Source organism: Lynx rufus, unplaced genomic scaffold (genome assembly GCF_022079265.1).
Source record: "Lynx rufus isolate CCGP_SWC_20201006 ecotype Redwood Valley unplaced genomic scaffold, mLynRuf1.p SCAF_2, whole genome shotgun sequence".
In the NCBI taxonomy this organism is placed as follows: domain Eukaryota; kingdom Metazoa; phylum Chordata; class Mammalia; order Carnivora; family Felidae; genus Lynx; species Lynx rufus.
In genome coordinates this window covers 44,925,113-44,944,988 of record NW_025814834.1, presented here as the reverse complement: position 1 = coordinate 44,944,988, position 19,876 = coordinate 44,925,113, and the positions used below count along the sequence as shown (strand labels likewise).

The following is a 19,876-nucleotide window of genomic DNA, read 5'->3' as shown; positions in this document are numbered from 1 at the left end:
GTCATGATCTCGAGTCTGTGAGTTCGAGCCCCACATTGGGATCTGTGCTGACAGCTCAGAGCCTGGACCCTGCTTCGGATTCTGTGTCTCCCTTTCTCTTTGACACTCCTGCTGCTTGCGCTCTATCTCTTTCTGTCTTTCAAAAATGAATAAGTATTTTTAAAAATAAAAAAAAAAAAGACTTGAGCTGAGATCAAAAGTTGGACGCTTTTGATACCTGGATGGTACCTCTGCTTTTTCTTCACTCTTAAAAGTATGGTACACATACTAACTTCAAAGTTCTTTTCATATTGTTGTACTGTTTCTACTTCCGTGGGAGAATGTTCTTTCATTCTCTACTGTTTTATATGCTTTGAAATTTTAATTTGCACAGTCATCATGAATGTAAGTTTATTGTTTTTGTTATTTTGTTTTTACCCACTCGACCTTCTCCCTCCCTGTGGTTTGGCAGATACCACCAACCTCCAGGCCCCATTTTAAAACCAGGTAGTTCATGTCTTTCATCCTGCCAAGATTTTACAGACCTCTTTTCCTAGCTGACTTGGCTTAGCTTTATTTTTGATTTTGGAGTTATCCATGCTCTTTCCTATAATCCTAGCAAGCAGCTCCACAAACCGTGGTCACAGTATTTTTAAGCATTTTTGAAGGGGTGAAAGGGAGGTGTCTCAGCAGCCCATTTCATATGGAAAGACTGATTTTGATCTCTTGCCTTGTATGTATTTTCTGTCCCTGTTTCCACATCAGAATTTAAATTCTAACTGGCATAAATGGTTTCTTTTTTAAATTGAGATATAGTTGACATATAACATTATATTAGTTTCAAGTGTACAACAAAATTTGTATGTATTACAAAATGATCACCACAGTAAGTCTAGTTACATCCATTACTACACATAGTTACAAAAATTTTTTTTTCTGACAGCTGGTTTGTGATCCTAGAGCACATAGGGCTTTTGATTTCAGCCATCACTTTCTGTTATGGTTTGCATCCATAACATCTTTGTATTTGTCTTACTTTTAAATGGTTCAGTCTTTTGAAATTTTTGTATAAGTTGATTTTATCTATCACTGCTATATATTTGCAGTTGTGTTGGGGTGGGGAGAAGGGAGTTCCTTCATGAACTTATTCCAGTGTTCTGAGCAGAAGTACTTAAATTATTACTTTAGAAATAGAACTCCCTTGTGTTCTTGAGGCTTACTGAAAGAGGAGACTACTGTTAGGACACCAGTCAGGGTTACTTGAACAGAATCAGAGTAGAGGAAAGGAGATAGGTTTGACAGATTGGATAGGTGGCAGGGCTCATTATCATGCTAAGGGAATATAGGAGAAACCAGTTGTGCAGCAGGACAGCAATGGGGTGAAGTATTTTATCAAGTTTTGAATGTGGTGAGATTGAGAAGATTTTTGTGACAGCTAGTTAAAAATAGAAAGCATTTGGGGGTGAAATAAATACAGGCTGCACATCTTTATCTTAGTATCGCTGGTGTATCTATATAGATGTGAATTATATTACTTGGAGAGTAGAGACCAAGAAAAAAGGCTCTGATGATAGAACTCAGGACCATCATCATTTATAGGCGGTAAGCAAAGGGAGAGAAATCAGCAAACCAGACTAAGAGGAAGTGTTGGGGGGAAGCAGAAAGATGAAAAGAGAAGGCTGAAGCAGCGTGATGCTTCCCAAATTAAAGAATTATGGTGTCAAGATCTGCAGAGAGTCAAAAAGTTGACTGAGTGTCCATTGGAGATGTAGTAGTAGCCAGATTATAGGAGGTTGGAGATGAGGGTAAAGAGGGAGAGGTCTACAGTTGAAGAGTAATCAGGGGAGAAGTATTTATGTTTTGCTTTTCTTTTTCTTTTTTTTCTTTTTTTTTTGCTTTCTAGGTTGAGGAATATTTAGGCAGAGAGTCCTGTATAGTCAAATTTTTTATTTGGTTGCACTGATTTGGTCTAACAGTCATTCTTTTTCCATAAACTACCATGATTTTCATTTTTAGAGCACTTTAAGACTACTCTTTGATTTTACTTTTTTGTATAACTTAAATAATAGTTCTTAAGGTTATCCTAAGCCATTTTTAAAGCTCAGTATTTAGTAATAATAATAATTATTCAGTGGACAACTAAGATGGTATAAAAAGAAAACATTAGTAATATCACCAGTTTTTTCTTCATTTTATTTTTATTCTTACCTATTTGGGGAAGGTTTTTTTGTTTTAAGTCCACAAACCCAGTAAGTCTTTCAGAGACTAAACAGGTGCTTTCTGATGCTCAGCAGGTACTTAAAGAAGGGTCTCAAGTTACCTGGTATATGATACAACCATTTGTAAATGCTGTGAAGTTTTACAGTTAATTAAGTAGTATTTTGTAATGGATTATCCAGCTTTATTAATTTATTTTTTAAATTGGCACAGTTTGGCACTGTGACAGTAATGCACTTAGTGTTCTAAAATTGGTAATGCAGCTCCTTAAACACTTACTTCCAAGGGTAGGGATAGCCATAGACTTAGATGGCAGCCTACTCACTATGTTAGTGAAGAGCCTCGTGGTTTCTGCTTACCTAAAAATAGCATCTCCACTGACAGTCTCACTTTCCTAAACCTAAGCTGAAATTTTACTATTAGTGGTTTTTTTTTTAAACAGGTTAATATAAATACATCTGTTTCTAGTTGTTCCATATAAGAGACTATAGGGCTTGTATTTTAAATAACTTGACCAAGGTCCCGTAGTTAGTAGTGGAGCTGGGATTTAAATCATGTCAGTCTGGCTCTATCCTGTATTCTTAACAATTCTCTATATTATCTTTAAAGGTAAAAAGTAGGAGCATTTTCCTTGCCTTCTATCTCCTCAATCTGTCTCTTTTCTCTGGTATTTTTTTTCTAGGATCCTTCATCATTTTCTGTCTCCTCTTCATACATTTGTAAAATAGAGAAAGCATAAAAATAATTGGTTTGATTGTAGATAGGTTCTCTAAACAAGAGTGGAAATAAAGTATTGCAATCAGTGTCAAAGAGTAAAAGACGGTTTTTAATTGAGAAATGAAAACTCAGATTGACTTCACAGCCCACTCAGAATAAAGATATAAACCAGTCACTTCTCTACATGAAGAGCTGGCTAAAAAGGACAAACAGCTAAAAGAAAGTCACAATATGAAGAATTTTTAAATGTTAAAAGAAATTTTTAAAAGTCTAAAGAAGATAGGGTTGAACAGAGATCAGTATTTATGCTGTATGTCTGTGACAGTAAGGCATATGCTCATTCATGAAGCTTTTATGAATGCTAATTTTTCCTTAAAATAGAGTTGTAGAAAGAGAGACTGAGAACATCAATGTAATATATGCTTCAGTATTTCATTTAAGGTTAATGTTCAAGGCATGGTTATCAGCAAGTATATAACTCTTGAGACCATAAGATGAAAATCCATTCTGTTTTTTTATATCTCTTGTATATAGCCAGACCCCTGGAACCACAGTCATTGTTGACAATGCACATTAATTCTGTAATTATTTATTATAATTGCAGATTTATCTAAGTGGATTTCTTCCTAAGCAAGATGCAGACCACTCTTTTACAAGTCTTTCAACCCCAGAAAGGAGTTTTATCTTTATAAACAGTCGACCAATACATCAAAAAGACATATTAAAGGTAATCTGTTTTGGGAAAAAAATATTGCTTGGATCAGAAATGAAAACTAGCTCTGTCATTTGTCAGCTTATTATGAGGACTACTTCTAAGGATTTGCTCTAAAATATAAGGAAAAGAAAAAGAGATACAGTAATATTTTTTAAGCATTGAGCTAGGTGTCTTACATAGGACTTCACAACAATTCTGTGATGAACTGTTATCCTTATTTATAGTGAAGAAACTGAAATGTTAGTGACTTTCTTAGCCCACTGTAGCCAGGAAGTAACAGAGTTTGGATTTGAAGCCTGGATTTTGATAACATCCATAACACTATGATCTTTTAACCATGAGGCCAGTTACATTGAATATTTGTACTTCCTAATGAATATACTTGTATTTCATGCAAGTTCAAGGGCTCTAAATGAGTATTACCATTTAAATACTGCTTTTCCTAACAAGAAGTTACATCCACTCAGTTTCTCAGCTGACTGTACTTCTTTTGGTTGTATTTAAGGATGGCAATACTATCCTTATATACATGGTATTTTTATTTCTAGCTAATCCGACATTATTACAATCTGAAGTGCCTAAAGGAATCCACTCGTTTGTATCCCATTTTCTTTCTGAAAATTGATGTTCCTACAGCTGATGTGGATGTAAATTTAACACCAGATAAAAGTCAAGTATTATTACAGAATAAGGTAATTTTGGACAATTTTTTAAAATTTATGTTATTTATAATCTTATGCAGCTCTAACCATTTTCATGTGTGAGAGTTTTTATGTATTTTTAAATATTTTAAATCTAGCTTATTTATTATTTTCATAATTTTCTGTAACATTTGTTAATTTATATTTTTAGGAATCTGTTTTAATTGCTCTTGAAAATCTGATGACGACTTGTTACGGATCACTACCTGGTACAAATGAAAATAATAAAACAGATGTTTCCTCAGCTGACATGGTTGTTAGTAATACAACAGAAACAGATGTGCTTTTTAATAAGATGGAATCATCTGGAAATAATTATCCAAATGTTGATACTTCAGCCATTCCTTTCCAAAATGATGTGCATAATGATAAATCTGGGAAAAACACTAATTATTGTTTAAGTCATCAGCTACATGTTGATGACCATTATGATGATCATTTTAATAGTGAAAATTCTAACATTGATAAGAACACTAGAAATACATTTCAGGAGATCCCAGTGAATAATTTATCATGTGAGGATGCTCAGAAGGAATGTAGTGAAACTTGTTTTGTAGATTCTGTTAAGCACACCCAATCAGAAAATGGCAATAAAAGCAATAGAGATGAGAGTGGGAAAAATAAGGAAGCAGCAGGTCCTGAGAAGTCTTTGGAAATCTGTGCAGATGACTGGAGCAAGGGAAATACACTTAAAAATTCAATGGGAGAAAACATTGAACCTGTGAAAATTTTAGTGCCTCAAGAAAGTTCACCGTGTAAATTAAGTAATAATACTTCTCCAAGCCCTGAACAAAAGAATCTCAGTGAAGATTCCTGTAACAAAAAATCAAATGTGGTAGACAACAAATCTGGACAGCTTACAGCTTATGACTTAATTAGCAATCGAGTAATCAAGAAACCCATGTCAGCAAGTGCCCTTTTTGTTCAAGATCATCGTGCTCAGTTTCTCACAGAAAAGCTGGAGGATGCAACAGTACAAATTGAAGAACTGTGGAAGACATTGAGTGAAGAGGAAAAACTGAAGTAAGTTTCCAGAGCTTGCATGTGACCTGATGCTGAGATATTTCCATTCTATATGACTCACTGGGTTAAAAAAAAAAAAATTAAACTTCTTATTTATGGAAAAGCAGAATGGAAAATACCTTTTGGTTTGGCTAGAGTACCAATTTTGGCATCACTTTTTTAAATTTAGAGGTTTTTAGTTTTTTGTTTTGTTTTTTGTTTTTGGTACAAGCCTTAACTACTGTCTTATTATTGAAATTTGAAGTTCAACGTTTTCCATTCTTCTTAATTTAAAACTACTATTTTCTTCTGTTTCTTATTTTATGTTAAACAATCTTTCTATGACAGGATTTTCTCTTTTTAAAGCTTATGCATTAAAACAGCTATAGCAGTGGCGGTTTTAAGAAATATCTTGACCATTCCCCTTTTTAAATTGGTCTTCAAAATATGTAACACAGTATAAAAATTACAATATTTTTGCAGATTCGGTTTAGTGGAGTTAATGCTATCCCTCTTCAGTATAACTCAAGGATTCCTTCTAAAATCTTTTATTTATTCGTTGCCAACTAATAAACTGTGGTGAGGTTTTTTGGTAGGTAAATAGGTGGTTTGATCTGTCTTTGATTAAAATAACTACATATTACGTGCCATCTTTAGATCATATGATCTAAATAAGTATCATAAAATGATGAGTGTTTATAGTTGACTGAGGGCACTTACTATAAATACAAAGTACTATGTCTTAAGTGATCTAGCCCACCAGAAAATGAAAGAGTGGAATTATACTTCCAATTATGTATTCTTATTTGGGGCATATCAATATTACATGAAACATCTGGAAAACAATTTAAATGCAACTTACCATTTAGATTGACAAATTACGTGGATACTAGATCAGTTTTTTGTTTTGTTTTTTTACTTTTTCATTAACTTATTCAATCTTACACACCCTCAATTTAAAAGAATAATGATTAACACCAGTAGGCAAAGCCTCCATAAATTAGCTTCTCTCTTTACTTTTTATTTATTTTTTCTTTCTTTTTTGGTGGGGATGGTTGTATTTTTTCTTTTCCTAGACATACACAAAAATAGACTAAGCAGACAATGAACCCATACCTTGTTTCACGAACCATCATCTCATGGTCAGTTTCGTTTCATCTGTACCTCTATGCACTTCACTTTTCCTTTTTACCATTATTATTCTGAAGCACATCCTAGGATAGTATCATATATTTCATAAACATTTTAGCATGTATAATAAGATACTCTTATTTTAAATATAGCCCTACTACACTCATAATAATTTTTAAAACAAGAATTGCTTAATATCCCCAAATATTCAGTGTTTGGATTTCTGATTACTTCATAAATATCAAATTTTTAAGTTTGTTTATTTAAATCAGGCTGCAAATAAGGTTCATACATTGTGATTGTCTTTAGTTTTATCTAAGTGATATAGGCATTTTAAAGATCAGTGCATTTAACTTTAGTACAGCAGGCCCACAAAAGTTGAATTGCAATGACCAGCAGAGAGATGATGAATTGAGTATTATCTGAGAATAGGGAAAAAAGGCATAGATGCTTCCCTTTCCTGGAAGGTAGTGACAGTATAACAGCTTAGAATAGCCATTCCCTTACAACCCAACAGCAGGTATTGTTCCTGTTGACTTTTGGGGAGTGTGTGTCAGCATTGTTTCTTTTTGTAGGCCTCAAGGTAGAAGATTATGGTTAATAGAACTCATCTAAAAATATGTTTATCATCAGACAGTATTCTGGAATCCAGAATCTTTTCTGTCTTACTGCCATCAGGTAGACAAAAGAGGCAGTGTTGGTCAAGAGCAGACCTCTGGAACTACACCAGGTTTTAATTTGAGTTTCTTTCTCTGCTGACTTTTTCTAAAAATGTGTGGGCAGTATCTCGTGGGTTGTTGGAAGGATTAAATAAGATTTTGTGTGTTATAAGAAAAATGGCACATAGTAAATAATTGTTCATGATCTTACTCAGTTTTTAACCTGTGAACAGAAAACTTGTTACTGACATTATTTTTCACTTGCTTAATCAAGATTAATTTGGAGGCCAGAAATAGAAGAAAATACAGGTATTTTGGAATCAGAGAGCTACAGTGTGTCACAAAATGTTGTGTTAGAATCTTCCAGGGCCAGGGGTTTTGGGACCATGAGGGCTGTGTCCAGAATTATGATTAGTGAGAAAGTAGAGCAAAAATGAGATCACACTCAGCAATCACAGTAACTACCACTTTTTTGTAGTATTTACTTTGGAATTCTTTCCGTGATCCTAAATTCTGTAAGAAGTGCTAAGGGATATCAGAGTAGACTCCTCTTCTATGGATAAGAGACTTCTATGGACTTTCCATCTATCCTCCCTTCATTTTTTGTCCTATTCCTTCTGTTTTCTTTCCCTTCTTCTTCTCTTCCTCCTTTCCCTTCTCTTCTTTTTCTTGTTGTTTCTTTCCCTTACTTCTTCCTTCTCTTCCTCCTTTCCCTTCCTTTTCCCTTCTCCTTTTCTTCTTCCTCCTTCCCTCCTTTCCTTCCTGTCTTCATTTAGAGTATTTATTAAAGACATTCTGCATACAAGGACCTATGTACTCTAGCTAATCATTTCAGATACAGTGATAAATAAAATATACATGATGCAGTATAGTGAGGAAGACACAAACAGTAATCATAGAAGACAATGAGTTTTAAAATAAACACAAGGAGTTATGAAAATACTTAGCAGTTGGGCTTAATGTCATCTATGAGACAGGAAATGAATGATTCCCTGAATAGAAATTAATCAGAAAGGTGTAGGGAATTTTCTAGATAAAATGGTACATAAGGCTCAGAAGCTAGAAGGAAAATAGTGTTATTGAGGAAATAAAAGATGCCACTTTGACAAGAACAGAATATGAGAGAGTATAGTAAAGTAAGTGGAGGGAAGGCAGGCCAGATTATGGAAGGTTCTGTAAGCCATAACACAGAGTTTGAATAAGGTCTAGGATCAGGGTTTTTCTGCTGAGAGCGTAGGACAGACTTTGGAGTAGGGGTACTTCATTTTTTAGTTCTTCCTTTCTGGATATATTTTCCTTTGCTTTCTTTTCCTTTCCTTTCTTCTCCTTTCATTTCTAAATATGGATTAGAAACCATATTTAGACCATGTGCCCTGTCACCGGGGTTTCAGTCAATTGATGTTAATTTGAACTTTTCATTTATAGTAGCTATGAACATATTTTTACCTAAAATAAAAAATAATAATATTTAGTTGGAGTATTGAAAATGATATACATAATTACAGGTAACCTGTAGTTACAAAAACATTTGAATTGATTACTGGTCAAATCAGAATTAATATTTTCCATTCAGGTTACTGAATCCCTTAATGATATTAAGTCAAAGGTAGCAGCTGTTTTTACTTAACATTTACTTAATATTCCTTTGGACATAGCTTTTTATATTTCCCAAGGAACTAATTAAATTGACTTCTTGAGTAAATCACAAGATTAGTACCATATGTGAAAATTTGCACATTATAATTAATTACAAATGGTGACCTTCATCTTGAACTCATTTTTCACTGTAAGGGAAAAATCTTGAATTCAAATATCCAAGAGCTAAAAATACTTATTTTTATAGTACCTATTGAAAATAAACTGTCAAAAATTGTGTGTATTGTATAGCTAATCCAGAACTTCAGATTCTAAGTAGAAGTAGGAAAAAATTAGGTACAAAATTTTATGAGTATAGCCTGGTAAGTAACCAGAGATAATTTTTTTTTAATCTAGTTTACAGCGTAACAAGGTCTTTCTTAACTTCCTATCCAGCTAACATTCCTGCATTTAACAAACATGTACTGAGTACAAACTACACAATATGTTGTAGTCTCTTATGTCTTAGTTTCACCTTTAACATTTAATATAGTTCTCCCAAGAATATCATTACTTGCTAACACATATCTAAATTTCTCCTTTAAAATGTTTCATGTATATTACCTACAATAGAACTTAGCCAGTTTCTTAAGAGTTACTTAAGATTAGAAATAATGTTAATTCTCCAGTCTCAAATTTAAAACTGCATTTAAAATTTTTTTAGTAAAGTTGCTTAAATAATTACCAACCTGTAGTCAGTCATGTTCCCCCATTCATTACAAGATGTATTTCTTGATAGAAAATGATAGCAAACATTTGTAATCCTTTACTGTGGTGCCAAGCATTACTCTGTAAGTACTCGACACATTGTAACTCATTTTATTGCTCACATCAAAACTGTAAAGTAGATGTAGGTTAATTATATATTACAGGCAATTATCTTGAGGCACAGAAAAATTAAATAATTTGCGTAGGTTTACAGAGCTACCAAGTGGCAGAACCAGACCAGAGAGTCTGTCTCCAGGGTCTGTGCTCTTGACTATTACACTTTGCTGGACACCAAAGTTCAGTTCCGGTCTGGGTGTGCATTAGAATCACCCATGGAGCCTTTTTTTTTTTTTTTTTAATATGGAATGCTTCACGAATTTGCGTGTCATCCTTGCGCAGGGGCCATGCTAATCTTCTCTATATCGTTCCAATTTTAGTATATGTGCTGCTGAAGCGAGCACCCATGGAGCCTTTTAAAAACAGTGCTATTCAACCTCAACCTAGGCCTGGACAATTAGAAAATCTGAGAGTAGGACTCCGGCATCTCATTTTTTTAGGAAAGGGTTATATAATCACAATGTTAGACTACCTTTGATTTGCTCTAGAAGTTTCATTTTATTCCTGCTATCATTAACCACCCCCCCCACCAAAAAAAAGATCTCTAGACATTTTACCCAGTATAATTTTAAAATATTCATTATCTTGTACCTTTGAAATGAACTAAATTAAATGGTTTGGATGTGTTGAGTTTATTTGAATTTATTTTTTCACTGATGACTCTAAAATGAGAAACAAATAGCAACTGAAAAAATTAATATTTAAGTATGAATCATTATAAATTTAATCATAAAATTTTTATTTTGCATGCTATCATAGTGAATTTTAATTTTACTAGTATCTATTTAGTACATGGGGTATTAAAGTGTATGCATTTTCTTACATAGTGCTCAGGGAATTGTTTATTCCATGTTGATATTACAGTAAATGTGTAAGGAACTCTTCAGATGCAGAATTGACTATTTTATTTAGTTACATCTTTAAAAAAATTGTTTTAATGTTTATTTTATATTTTGAGAGACAGCATGAGCAGGGGAGGAGGGACACAGAGAGCAGGAGACACAGAATCCGAAACAGGCTCCAGGCTCTGAGCTGTCAGCCCAGAGCACAACATGGGGCTTGAACCCACAAACTATGAAATCATGACCTGAGCCGAAGGTGGATGCTTAACCAACTGAGCCACCCAGGCACCCCCTAAAAAAACCTTTTTTTAGAGAGTAAGAGAGAGAGAGAGAGAGGGAGAACAACGAAGAGAGGGGCAGAGGGAGAGACAGACAGAATCTTAAGTAGGCTCCGTGGTCAGCGCAGAGCCTGATGGAAGACTTGTACTGGTGACCCTGCGATCATGACCTGAGCCAAGATCAAGTGTCAGACGCTCAATTGACTGAGCCACCCAGAATCCCTGAGAATTATATTGAAAGATCCTTTTTCTTTTTTACCTACATAGTTACCATTTTTTGAGGCTCATCATTTTTTCCTATAGATCAGAATTTCTATCTGGTATCAGCCCTTAACAGTGCAGTTATTGTTGGCAAAAGATTCTAAGCTTTTATCTGAAAATGTTTGTATCATCTTCATTTTCAAAAGACCTGTTGGCTTTGTAGCATTGAAGTCTATATTCTGTTGGCACTTAAAAGATGTTATTCACTGTCATTTGGCTTTACATTGCTTCTGATGAGAATTTATATCCATCTTTTGTGGTATTCTTTTTTGTATTGTCTTTTTTTCCCCTCTCAGTGCTTTCAGAATTTCGTGTTTATCTTTGGTTCTGAGCAATTTCATTTTCATATGCCTAGCCGTGGACTTTGTATTTATCCTGCTTGGGGTTCACTGACCTTGGATCTGTAAAAGGTTTCATTTATACAAATTACAACATCCATGCTATAATTTCTTCAATTTTTTTTTCCTCACTATTATGGTTTTTATCCGGGACTCCCAATTACATATATGTGAGGTTGTTGTGCCATAGGCCACTGAGTTTTTTTTTTTTAATCTTCATTATTTCTTTCCATTGTTCAGATTGGATCACTTCTACTGATCTGTCTTCAAGTTTGCTAACCCTTCTTTTGCCATCCCTGATCTGCTAAGCCTACCCAGGGAATTTTTCATTTCAAATCCTGTTTTTTTTAGTTCTAGAATTTCCATTTCCATTTGGTTCTTTGTAACGTCCCTTCTCTGTTTAGATTCCCCTTCTTTTCTCTCATTATGATCTTCTTTTGCCTTAAGTCCTTAAATATTTGTTAAAACCTATTTTTAAAAAAATTTTTTTCTTTTTTGCAAATTCCAACATCTGAGTGAATGATCTTGAGGTTGGTTTTACTGACCACTTTTTCTCTTGACTGTGACTCTCATTTTCTTGTTTTGTTGCTTGAATGGTAACTTTTGATTATATAATGGATGTTGTGGGTGATCTGTTGAAGAAACTGTAGGTTTTGTTATCTTCTTCTGAAGTGTATTCATGTTTTTTTCTACCAAGCATTTAAATTACTGACAGATCAGGGGCGCCTGGGTGGCGCAGTCGGTTAAGCGTCCGACTTCAGCCAGGTCACGATCTCGCGGTCCGTGAGTTCGAGCCCCGCGTCAGGCTCTGGGCTGATGGCTCAGAGCCTGGAGCCTGTTTCCGATTCTGTGTCTCCCTCTCTCTCTGCCCCTCCCCCGTTCATGCTCTGTCTCTCTCTGTCCCAAAAAATAAATAAAAAACGTTGAAATAAATTACTGACAGATCATGTTGAGCTTGTGGAGGCTGTTTTATATATCCTTAGAGAGAGAGTTTAAATTTCGCCCTTAATCCTAGGGCAAATACTAGCTTCCTTAGTTCTAAGACATAATTTTTTCCTTACCCTGGCCCTACTCCAGTTTTAATTTAAAATCCAAAGTGTTTACTAAGCTATCTAATTATGTAGAATTCAAACTCGAAACTCCATTTAACCTGGAGTGGTAGTCACTAAAATCTCTTTTTAGCTCATTTAACATTCTAGCAGTTGTTTTCCTCTGGGTTGCCACAAACGGGATTTTCTCCTTCAATTTCCATTTGTTTTGGAAGCAAGGAACTCTGTTCTGGTGATTCAAGCTAATAAGAGTGCAACTTATACTATTATGTGATATAAAAATAATTAATAAAAATCATAAAAATTTTTTTTAAAGTGCAGCTTATTTCTTGAGTTTTTGCCACTTCCCCTTAATGCTGGGGGCTGTCTTCTGTGTAACATCTGTATAAATATGGATATCTTTTTTTTTTTTTTAACTTTATTTTGGGAAAGAGAGAAAGCGTAAGCTGGGGAGGGGCAGAGAGAGAGAATCCCAAGCAGGCTCCCCACTTGCAGAGCCCAACATGAGGCTCAAACCCCAAACCATGAGATCATGATCTGAGTCAAAGTTGGACACTTGACTAACTGAACCACCCAGGCACCCCTGGATCTCTTTTTTCAAATGTCGAATTTATTCCAATATCTGCCTGTTTTTGGTTGCTCTTCATGCCTATTTTAAATGGTTTTTTTCTGTATTTTGTGCAGAGTTTATCATAGTTATGTATGGGAGGGTTAGTCCAATAGAAGTTCTTTCATCATTATCAGATTTAGAATACCAGATCTTTACTTTTTATAAAATTTACTTCAGATGATTAATATATTTCTGATTATGGCCTCATTAGTTATATTTTATCTTTATTCATAGATATGAAGAGAAGGCTACTAAAGATTTGGAACGATACAATAAACAAATCAAGAGAGCCATTGAACAAGAGTCACAAATGCCATTAAAAGATGGCAGAAAAAAGATAAAGCCCACCAGTGCATGGCATTTGGCACAGAAGCACAAATTGAAAACTTCATTATCGAATCAGCCAAAACTTGAAGACCTTTTTCAGTGCCAAATTGAAAAAAGAAAGAACCAAAATGTTAAAATAGTTCAGATCCCCTTTTCTATGGAAGACTTAAAAAAAAATTTTGAGAAACATAAATTTGACTTAGAAGAGAAGGACGAATTTTGCTTGATCCACAATCTCAAGTTTCCTGATGGGTGGCTAATTACATCCAAAACAGAGGTAATGTTATTAAATCCTTACAGAGTAGAAGAAGCCCTCCTATTTAAAAGACTTATTGAGAATCATAAACTTCCTGCAGAGCCACTGGAAAAGCCAATTATATTAACAGAGAGGTATGGTGAAATAATATAATTCTTTTTTTTAACTCTCAAAACATTTATCAATCCATACTAGATTAGAAATTGAAAGTAACAAGTTGGAAGTGTTTCTAGTAGGGAAAAGTTTCCTAGTAGGGAAAAGATTTATTTAAAGAAATCTTTTTAAAATTTGATTTTCTCATCTTTAATGGAATTGTTTTTAAATTACTAATTTTAGAGTATGCTAGATAGTTTACTTCTGCAATTAATAAATAACCTCAATTCTTCTGTACACAGTGACTTTCCTAAGGGTAATTTTGAAGTTAGGTTGCCATGACTCTCTTTCATTGTACACTCTTTTAACATTTTAAACATATACCAAAATTGAATTGAATTATACAATGAATGCCTTGATCAGCAATTATCAAGATTTTCCCACATTTGTCTACTTATCCTTTCAAATGTATATGTATGCTGTGTGTATACGTATGTGTGTTGTGTGTATGTGTACATACATATTTTCTTTCCTAAGTATTTTTTAGACAGTTCCCACCCAAACATTTTTCAGTATCTTTCTCTTAAAAATGACTTACCTAAAGGGCTTTGGAAAGAGACAAGGGATGATCAGCTGCTTTCTTTGGCCTCTGCAAAGACATGATAACTGGCTGGAATGGTCATGCTTTGTATGTACTGCTCAAAACAGTACATAACAGGTATCCAGCATCGAGAGGAGACCAATACCCCTGTTCAGGATCCAGTCTCCCTTCTCTACTTACACTTTCTCCTTCCCCTTCTTAGCTGTATGCATGGCTGCCCAGTCAGAGAATATGTTTCCAAACTCTGTCTCTTTGAGCCCAGGTAATTGAACTGGACCATTGAGATGTGAATAGACATGTTTACAAGTTCCGTGTTATTGTCTTACAGACAAAGCCAAAAAAATATAAAAATGACTTACCTAACTACAGTTCCTATCTTTCACAATATTAATTCCTTGAAAGCGTTCTTCATGGTCTCAAAATGTCTTTTTTTATAGTTTCTTTTTTTTAATTTTTTTAATGCTTATTTATTTTGAGAGAGAAAGACAGTGTGAGTGGGGGAGGGGCAGAGAGAGAAGGAAACAGAATCTGAAGCAGGCTCCAGGCTCCAAGCATAGAGTCCAACACAGGGCTCCAACTCACTAACTGCAAGATCGTGCCCTGAGCCTAAGTCAGACACCCAACTGACTGAGCCACCCAAACACCCCTCTTTTTTATAGTTTTTAATGTATCAAGTTTAATTTTTATCTAAACAAGGTCCAGCCATTACATTTTGTTATATCTCTTAAATCTCTTCTAAATATCACACCATTAACTTATTGTTGATAACAGTCATTTGTTCATTAGAATATCCTGTTATCTCAGTTTGACCCTTTGCTTCCTCAAGGTGGTGTTTAACTTGTTCCTCCCTCTCCCATATTTAAACAGAAGACAGCCCGAGAGGATTGAATAGATTTAAATTATCCTTTTTAGTATCACAGTTCCAATAGGTTGTGCTATGTGCTTTGTATTTCATCACATCAAAAGGCACTTATCACTGGGTTCAGCCATTGACAGCCTACTCTTATACCTTAAAATTCCCTATCAACCTTTCCATTTAATGGATTCATCCATTGATGATTGTTTCCTGAACTGATTTTATTATACTTTGCAAAATGGGGTATTTCCCTTTTATCCTACATGAGCAAAGTATTTTCTGTAAAAGAGACTAATAACTATTAACATTTGCCTTGTTTATATTTAATACTTCTTTTTTAGTCTGACACAGGAGAGAATCTTATGTATGATAAAGGAGATTAAAAACCTGAAATTAGAAAGATATTGAGGATTTGTTCTCTAGGACACATCACTAGGTAATTGTTTCAGAACTCCCAAGAATAAACTACAACAAAATCTTTTATACAATATATTAAAACGCTTGTGTTAAAAACCCTGCCACCAGAAGAAAAAATAGGGCCAGGACACAGGAAAACATTTGTCCCAAGGCTACCTTTTTTAATTAAGGCAATGGTAATCACATTCACTAAAATCCAGCATAGTATTCTTTCATAGTAGAATCCTTTCGTAGTATTCTTTTAAGATTGGCTTAGGAAACTGTTGAAGAATTAGCAAAAGAAATTAATACAGATTTGGGGTATATTAAACAGTTCAGAAATCTGATCGTACTTTCTCTTTTCTCCCCTTAAAAACAGCTAGAGTGTATCTGAAATTTTAAACTTGATTGCTTTTCTAAATGGTATTTGTGAACTTTCATTTAAAGTTCAAAATTCATTTTGTGTGCTTGTACAAATTATATGTTTTAAAAAATATTTTCCTGTTACATTCTGTTTTTCAAAACCAAATACATTAAAAATTATTTTTGGAGGCCCATACTAGCCTGAAAAAAAGCTTTCTTAGTTGAACATGAACTGCAACAAAGCTGAATTCAAAATTGTTTTCACCCTTCTTATCAAATGTGACATCCCCACCACAATGAATGTAAGTTTTTCATAACTGTGTCAAAGACAGGGTAGTTATGGGCTGGGCTTAGTTTTCTCACTATGGTTCTTTTTTTTTTTTTTTTATGTTTATTTTTTGAGAGAGAGAGAGAGAGAGCGAGCGCCAGAGCTCGAGCAGGGGAGGGGCAGAGAGAGAGGGAGACACAGAATCCAAAGCAGGCTCCAGGCTCTGAGCTGTCAGCACAGAGCCTAACACGGGGCTCAGACCCAGGAGCTGTGAGATCATGACCTGAGCCGAAGTCGGCTGCTCAACCGACTGAGCCACCCAGGCACCCCTCTCACTATGGTTGTAATGCAGGAATGGAGTAATTTAGATTTCTATAAAATAAAAAATAAGAGCTCAATAATAGCAATAACAATGGCTAATGTTTGTTGAGGACTTACCAGAGCTTTACTAAACCCTTTGATTTTCACAACAACCTTATGATACAATAATATAGCTATGGCATTATTTATAAAGTTTTCAATTGTATGATTTGAGAGAGCACAGTTTTTGATTTCACATTTAGTTTGTCATGTTCTGAAAAATAGAAACTGTCTTTTATGACTAGTCTTCCTCCTTTCTGTTCACGGTATACAGTAGGTCTTCTAAAGATACAGAAATGTAAAAAAATAAAGTTTCTTACAGGGTTAGTTATATCTTTGTATTTTGGTTACTGATGATTTTTAGAGGGCCCTTGGGTTAACTTTTTCCCATAAATCCTCTTATTTAATTTTACATATTTAATAAGTTAAAAGACCATTAATTTCTTTTTCAGTCTTTTTAATGGATCTCATTACTTAGAGATTTTATGTAAAATGACCACAGATGATCAGAGACACAGTGGATCAACTTACCTGTCTGATCCTCGTCTTACAGCAAATGGTTTCAAGATAAAATTAATACCAGGTATGATAATGTGATTTAATATTTCCTGACTTGGAAATAAGTCTTGTTCCAGAAGTTACATTTGAGTTTCATAATGTACATATCATGGTATATTTTTATTTCATGAAAAGTACAGCATCAGCTATGTATGTAAAAAGTCATATTTCAGAAAGGTCACTTCTGTTGGAAACAAGCAACCTTGGCATCTCTTTCAGTATATTACCTGGCATTTGTGTTTTCATAACTAATCGAGTAGTTTCATTGTAATGTTTGACCTCTTTTGTCACAAAATGCAAATTGCCTACTTTGTTTAAATTATTTAATACTCCTTTAGATGGGAAAGATATACATAGTATATTGGAAAGGTCTAACAAAAGTGGACCTCTCTTACCTTTTTAAAAGGATTTTTACTTGTTTTGCAAGTTGGGTTTGTAACATCAGCAATCTTACTATTTGGAGAGTGAGTGATTTGATTCCATTGCTTTGCTAAAAAGACTGTGATAAAACTATTTACTTTGTATGGCAATTCACTGGGTGGAGAGAAAAGTAAATCCTTCTGGCTAGGAGACTTCAGTTTTCCTGGTTGGCCCTTTCTCTCTTCTTTCATAGCTTCCATATTTAACTTTTTTCTGCCCTAACTTCCTATGTTGGTCTTGTCCTACTACTTTCCCTTCATCTGGTATCAAAGATGCTGCGCAGAGTCATCCCACTGTCCCCTCTCCTGTTTGTCCCTTAAAGCTGTCATGACCAAGGTGTAGAAAAATAAAGTTCAACCAAAACAGTGTTGAAAATTTTTACAGGAATGTTTTACTGAGACATAAAAAGAAAATAAGTAAAAACAATGTACAAAACTATGAAATTAGATATATGCAGAAAATGTTTTGGTGCAACAAACTTTAACTTCATTGACTTTTGCAGTTTTAGGAACACCTACTGTGAAATTTCTTACCTTCTACCTCAGTCTGGATATTTAGATTTGGAGTGAAAAGCTAGTCCAAATCTCAACTCTGCCATTTAAAGGGTTTTCTTGGGAAAGTCATTTGGCCTCAATATTTTCTCATTATAACAACTAATAATTATTGAATAATTATAATGTACAGGGCACGATTCTAAATATTAAATGTATTAATTTAATCTTCCTAATAGCCCTATGAAGTATGTTCTATTGCTGTCTCCATTTTATAGATGGAAAAAATCAAGGCACAATGAAGTTTGCTTAAGGATACACGGTTAGTGGTAGAACAAGGATTTAAACCCAAGCATCTTTATAGGCTACCTTTTAACTAATTTATTATATTGCTTCTTTTAAAGTGGAGATATTTACTTTATAAAGTAGTTAGCACTTAACTAGGTACTTACAGAAATCAATACGCATAGTATTTGACAGTGGTAGGTATTTGAATATTCTCTTTTCTTCCCATCTTCCAGTACCCCTTTCTGAAAGGACTTGTCCTCATTTCTTTTAGTCATAGAAATCTTTCTTCCTTGGGACCCCTAATATCTTTTTAAATTATTTGAAGTGTGAAGCTAGGGGTGTGTGTATGTATATATGTAGTTAAATATTTTTTTCTTAATCTATTTTTCTGATTAACTAATGTGGTATTGCTGGCAGGTGCCATTTTTTTTTTCATGAAAGATGTTATCACAGCAATTTTTTTTTTTTTTTTGCATTTCTCATCCCTAAAATGCAGCCAAATCAACACCAAACACCAAGCCATCTTGCATACCTATAAAACTGATTTGAGGATTAACACAGCAATCTGCACAACTTGAACCACAGAACTCCACAGGTTCACAGCAATTTTTTTTTTAAGTTAGGATAGCCAACTTTTTATTTTTTTATTTTTGAGTTACCCAGTAAGTTTCTATCTGACAGATGCTTTCAGCTCTTAGCTTTGTGGAAGTGTTTTTTAAGGCCTTTGGAATACCAGGTACCTTGCATGGCACCAGAGATAAAAATGAATTAAGACTTATCTGCAAACTGACTTGATTTGATTGGAATTAACTTTACTTAGATTGTCATCAGCATTATTTATCTTACCAATAACAAACACATCAGATTAAAAACTCTCATGTTCTTTTTTAAGCCCTTTTTTTCCCTTCATTAATTTTTATGTCATGTTTTCCTAAAGACCACTTCTTTTTTTAGAGTTTGTTGTCTTAGACTAACTTTGGATAAACAGTTTGCCAGTTGTCAGAAAACATCGTTGAATAAAGATAAAGACATTTAAAAAAGAGGAAGAATAATACATCTGGCTTTGAGGGAAGGTTCTGAATGTGATCCTAAGAATTTTGCTTGTTAATGGGAATAGCGTTTTGTTTTACATCAACAAGAATTCCATATTTTAGGAGGTGAAAACTTGTCGGGGCACCTGGGTGGCTCAGTCGGTTAAGCATCCATCTGACTCTTGATTTCGGCTCAGGTTATGATCTCACAACTCGTGGGTTTGAGTCCCGAGATGGGCTAAGTTTCCTATATCTGTTTCAAATCTAGAAATTAAAATATTGCTTAATTTCCTCATCTGTTGCCAAATACTTTATTCACATCCACAAGTAATTCTGTGAAATGTGTATTATTTTCCAGGGCAAATGTAGTAAGTATTAGACTTTTCAGTCTAATCATAGCATAAAAGGTACAGAACCAGCATAGTGGAAAGTCTCTTAGCTGATGTTTTTGTAATTTACTTATCTGTATATATGTGTAAAAATATGTGAACTAGAATATTCTGCTTCTTCCTCTTTGCCTACCTAAACCCTGTATCAAGTCCCATTTAAATTCCCCTTTTATTTCCCTTCATTCAACTCTTGTGTTTTATCCCTTAATGTTTAATTATA

The 19,876-nt window shown here is 34.2% G+C and overlaps 1 protein-coding gene and 1 non-coding gene across 2 annotated transcripts in view; one reads left to right on the top strand and one right to left on the bottom strand.

The window, feature by feature from the left end:
- PMS1 (PMS1 homolog 1, mismatch repair system component) overlaps positions 1-19,876 on the top strand; it is a 98,890-nt gene that overhangs the window by 74,003 nt on the left and 5,011 nt on the right. The window contains exons 9-13 of the mRNA XM_047084289.1: positions 3,518-3,640; positions 4,177-4,320; positions 4,481-5,352; positions 13,194-13,676; positions 16,932-17,062. Coding sequence (XP_046940245.1) covers positions 3,518-3,640; positions 4,177-4,320; positions 4,481-5,352; positions 13,194-13,676; positions 16,932-17,062 — 1,753 coding nt within the window. The remainder of the gene's footprint in view (positions 1-3,517; positions 3,641-4,176; positions 4,321-4,480; positions 5,353-13,193; positions 13,677-16,931; positions 17,063-19,876) is intronic.
- LOC124516697 (U6 spliceosomal RNA) lies at positions 9,819-9,925 on the bottom strand. Its single transcript, XR_006963107.1, has one exon. It is a non-coding gene; the product is annotated as a U6 spliceosomal RNA (small nuclear RNA).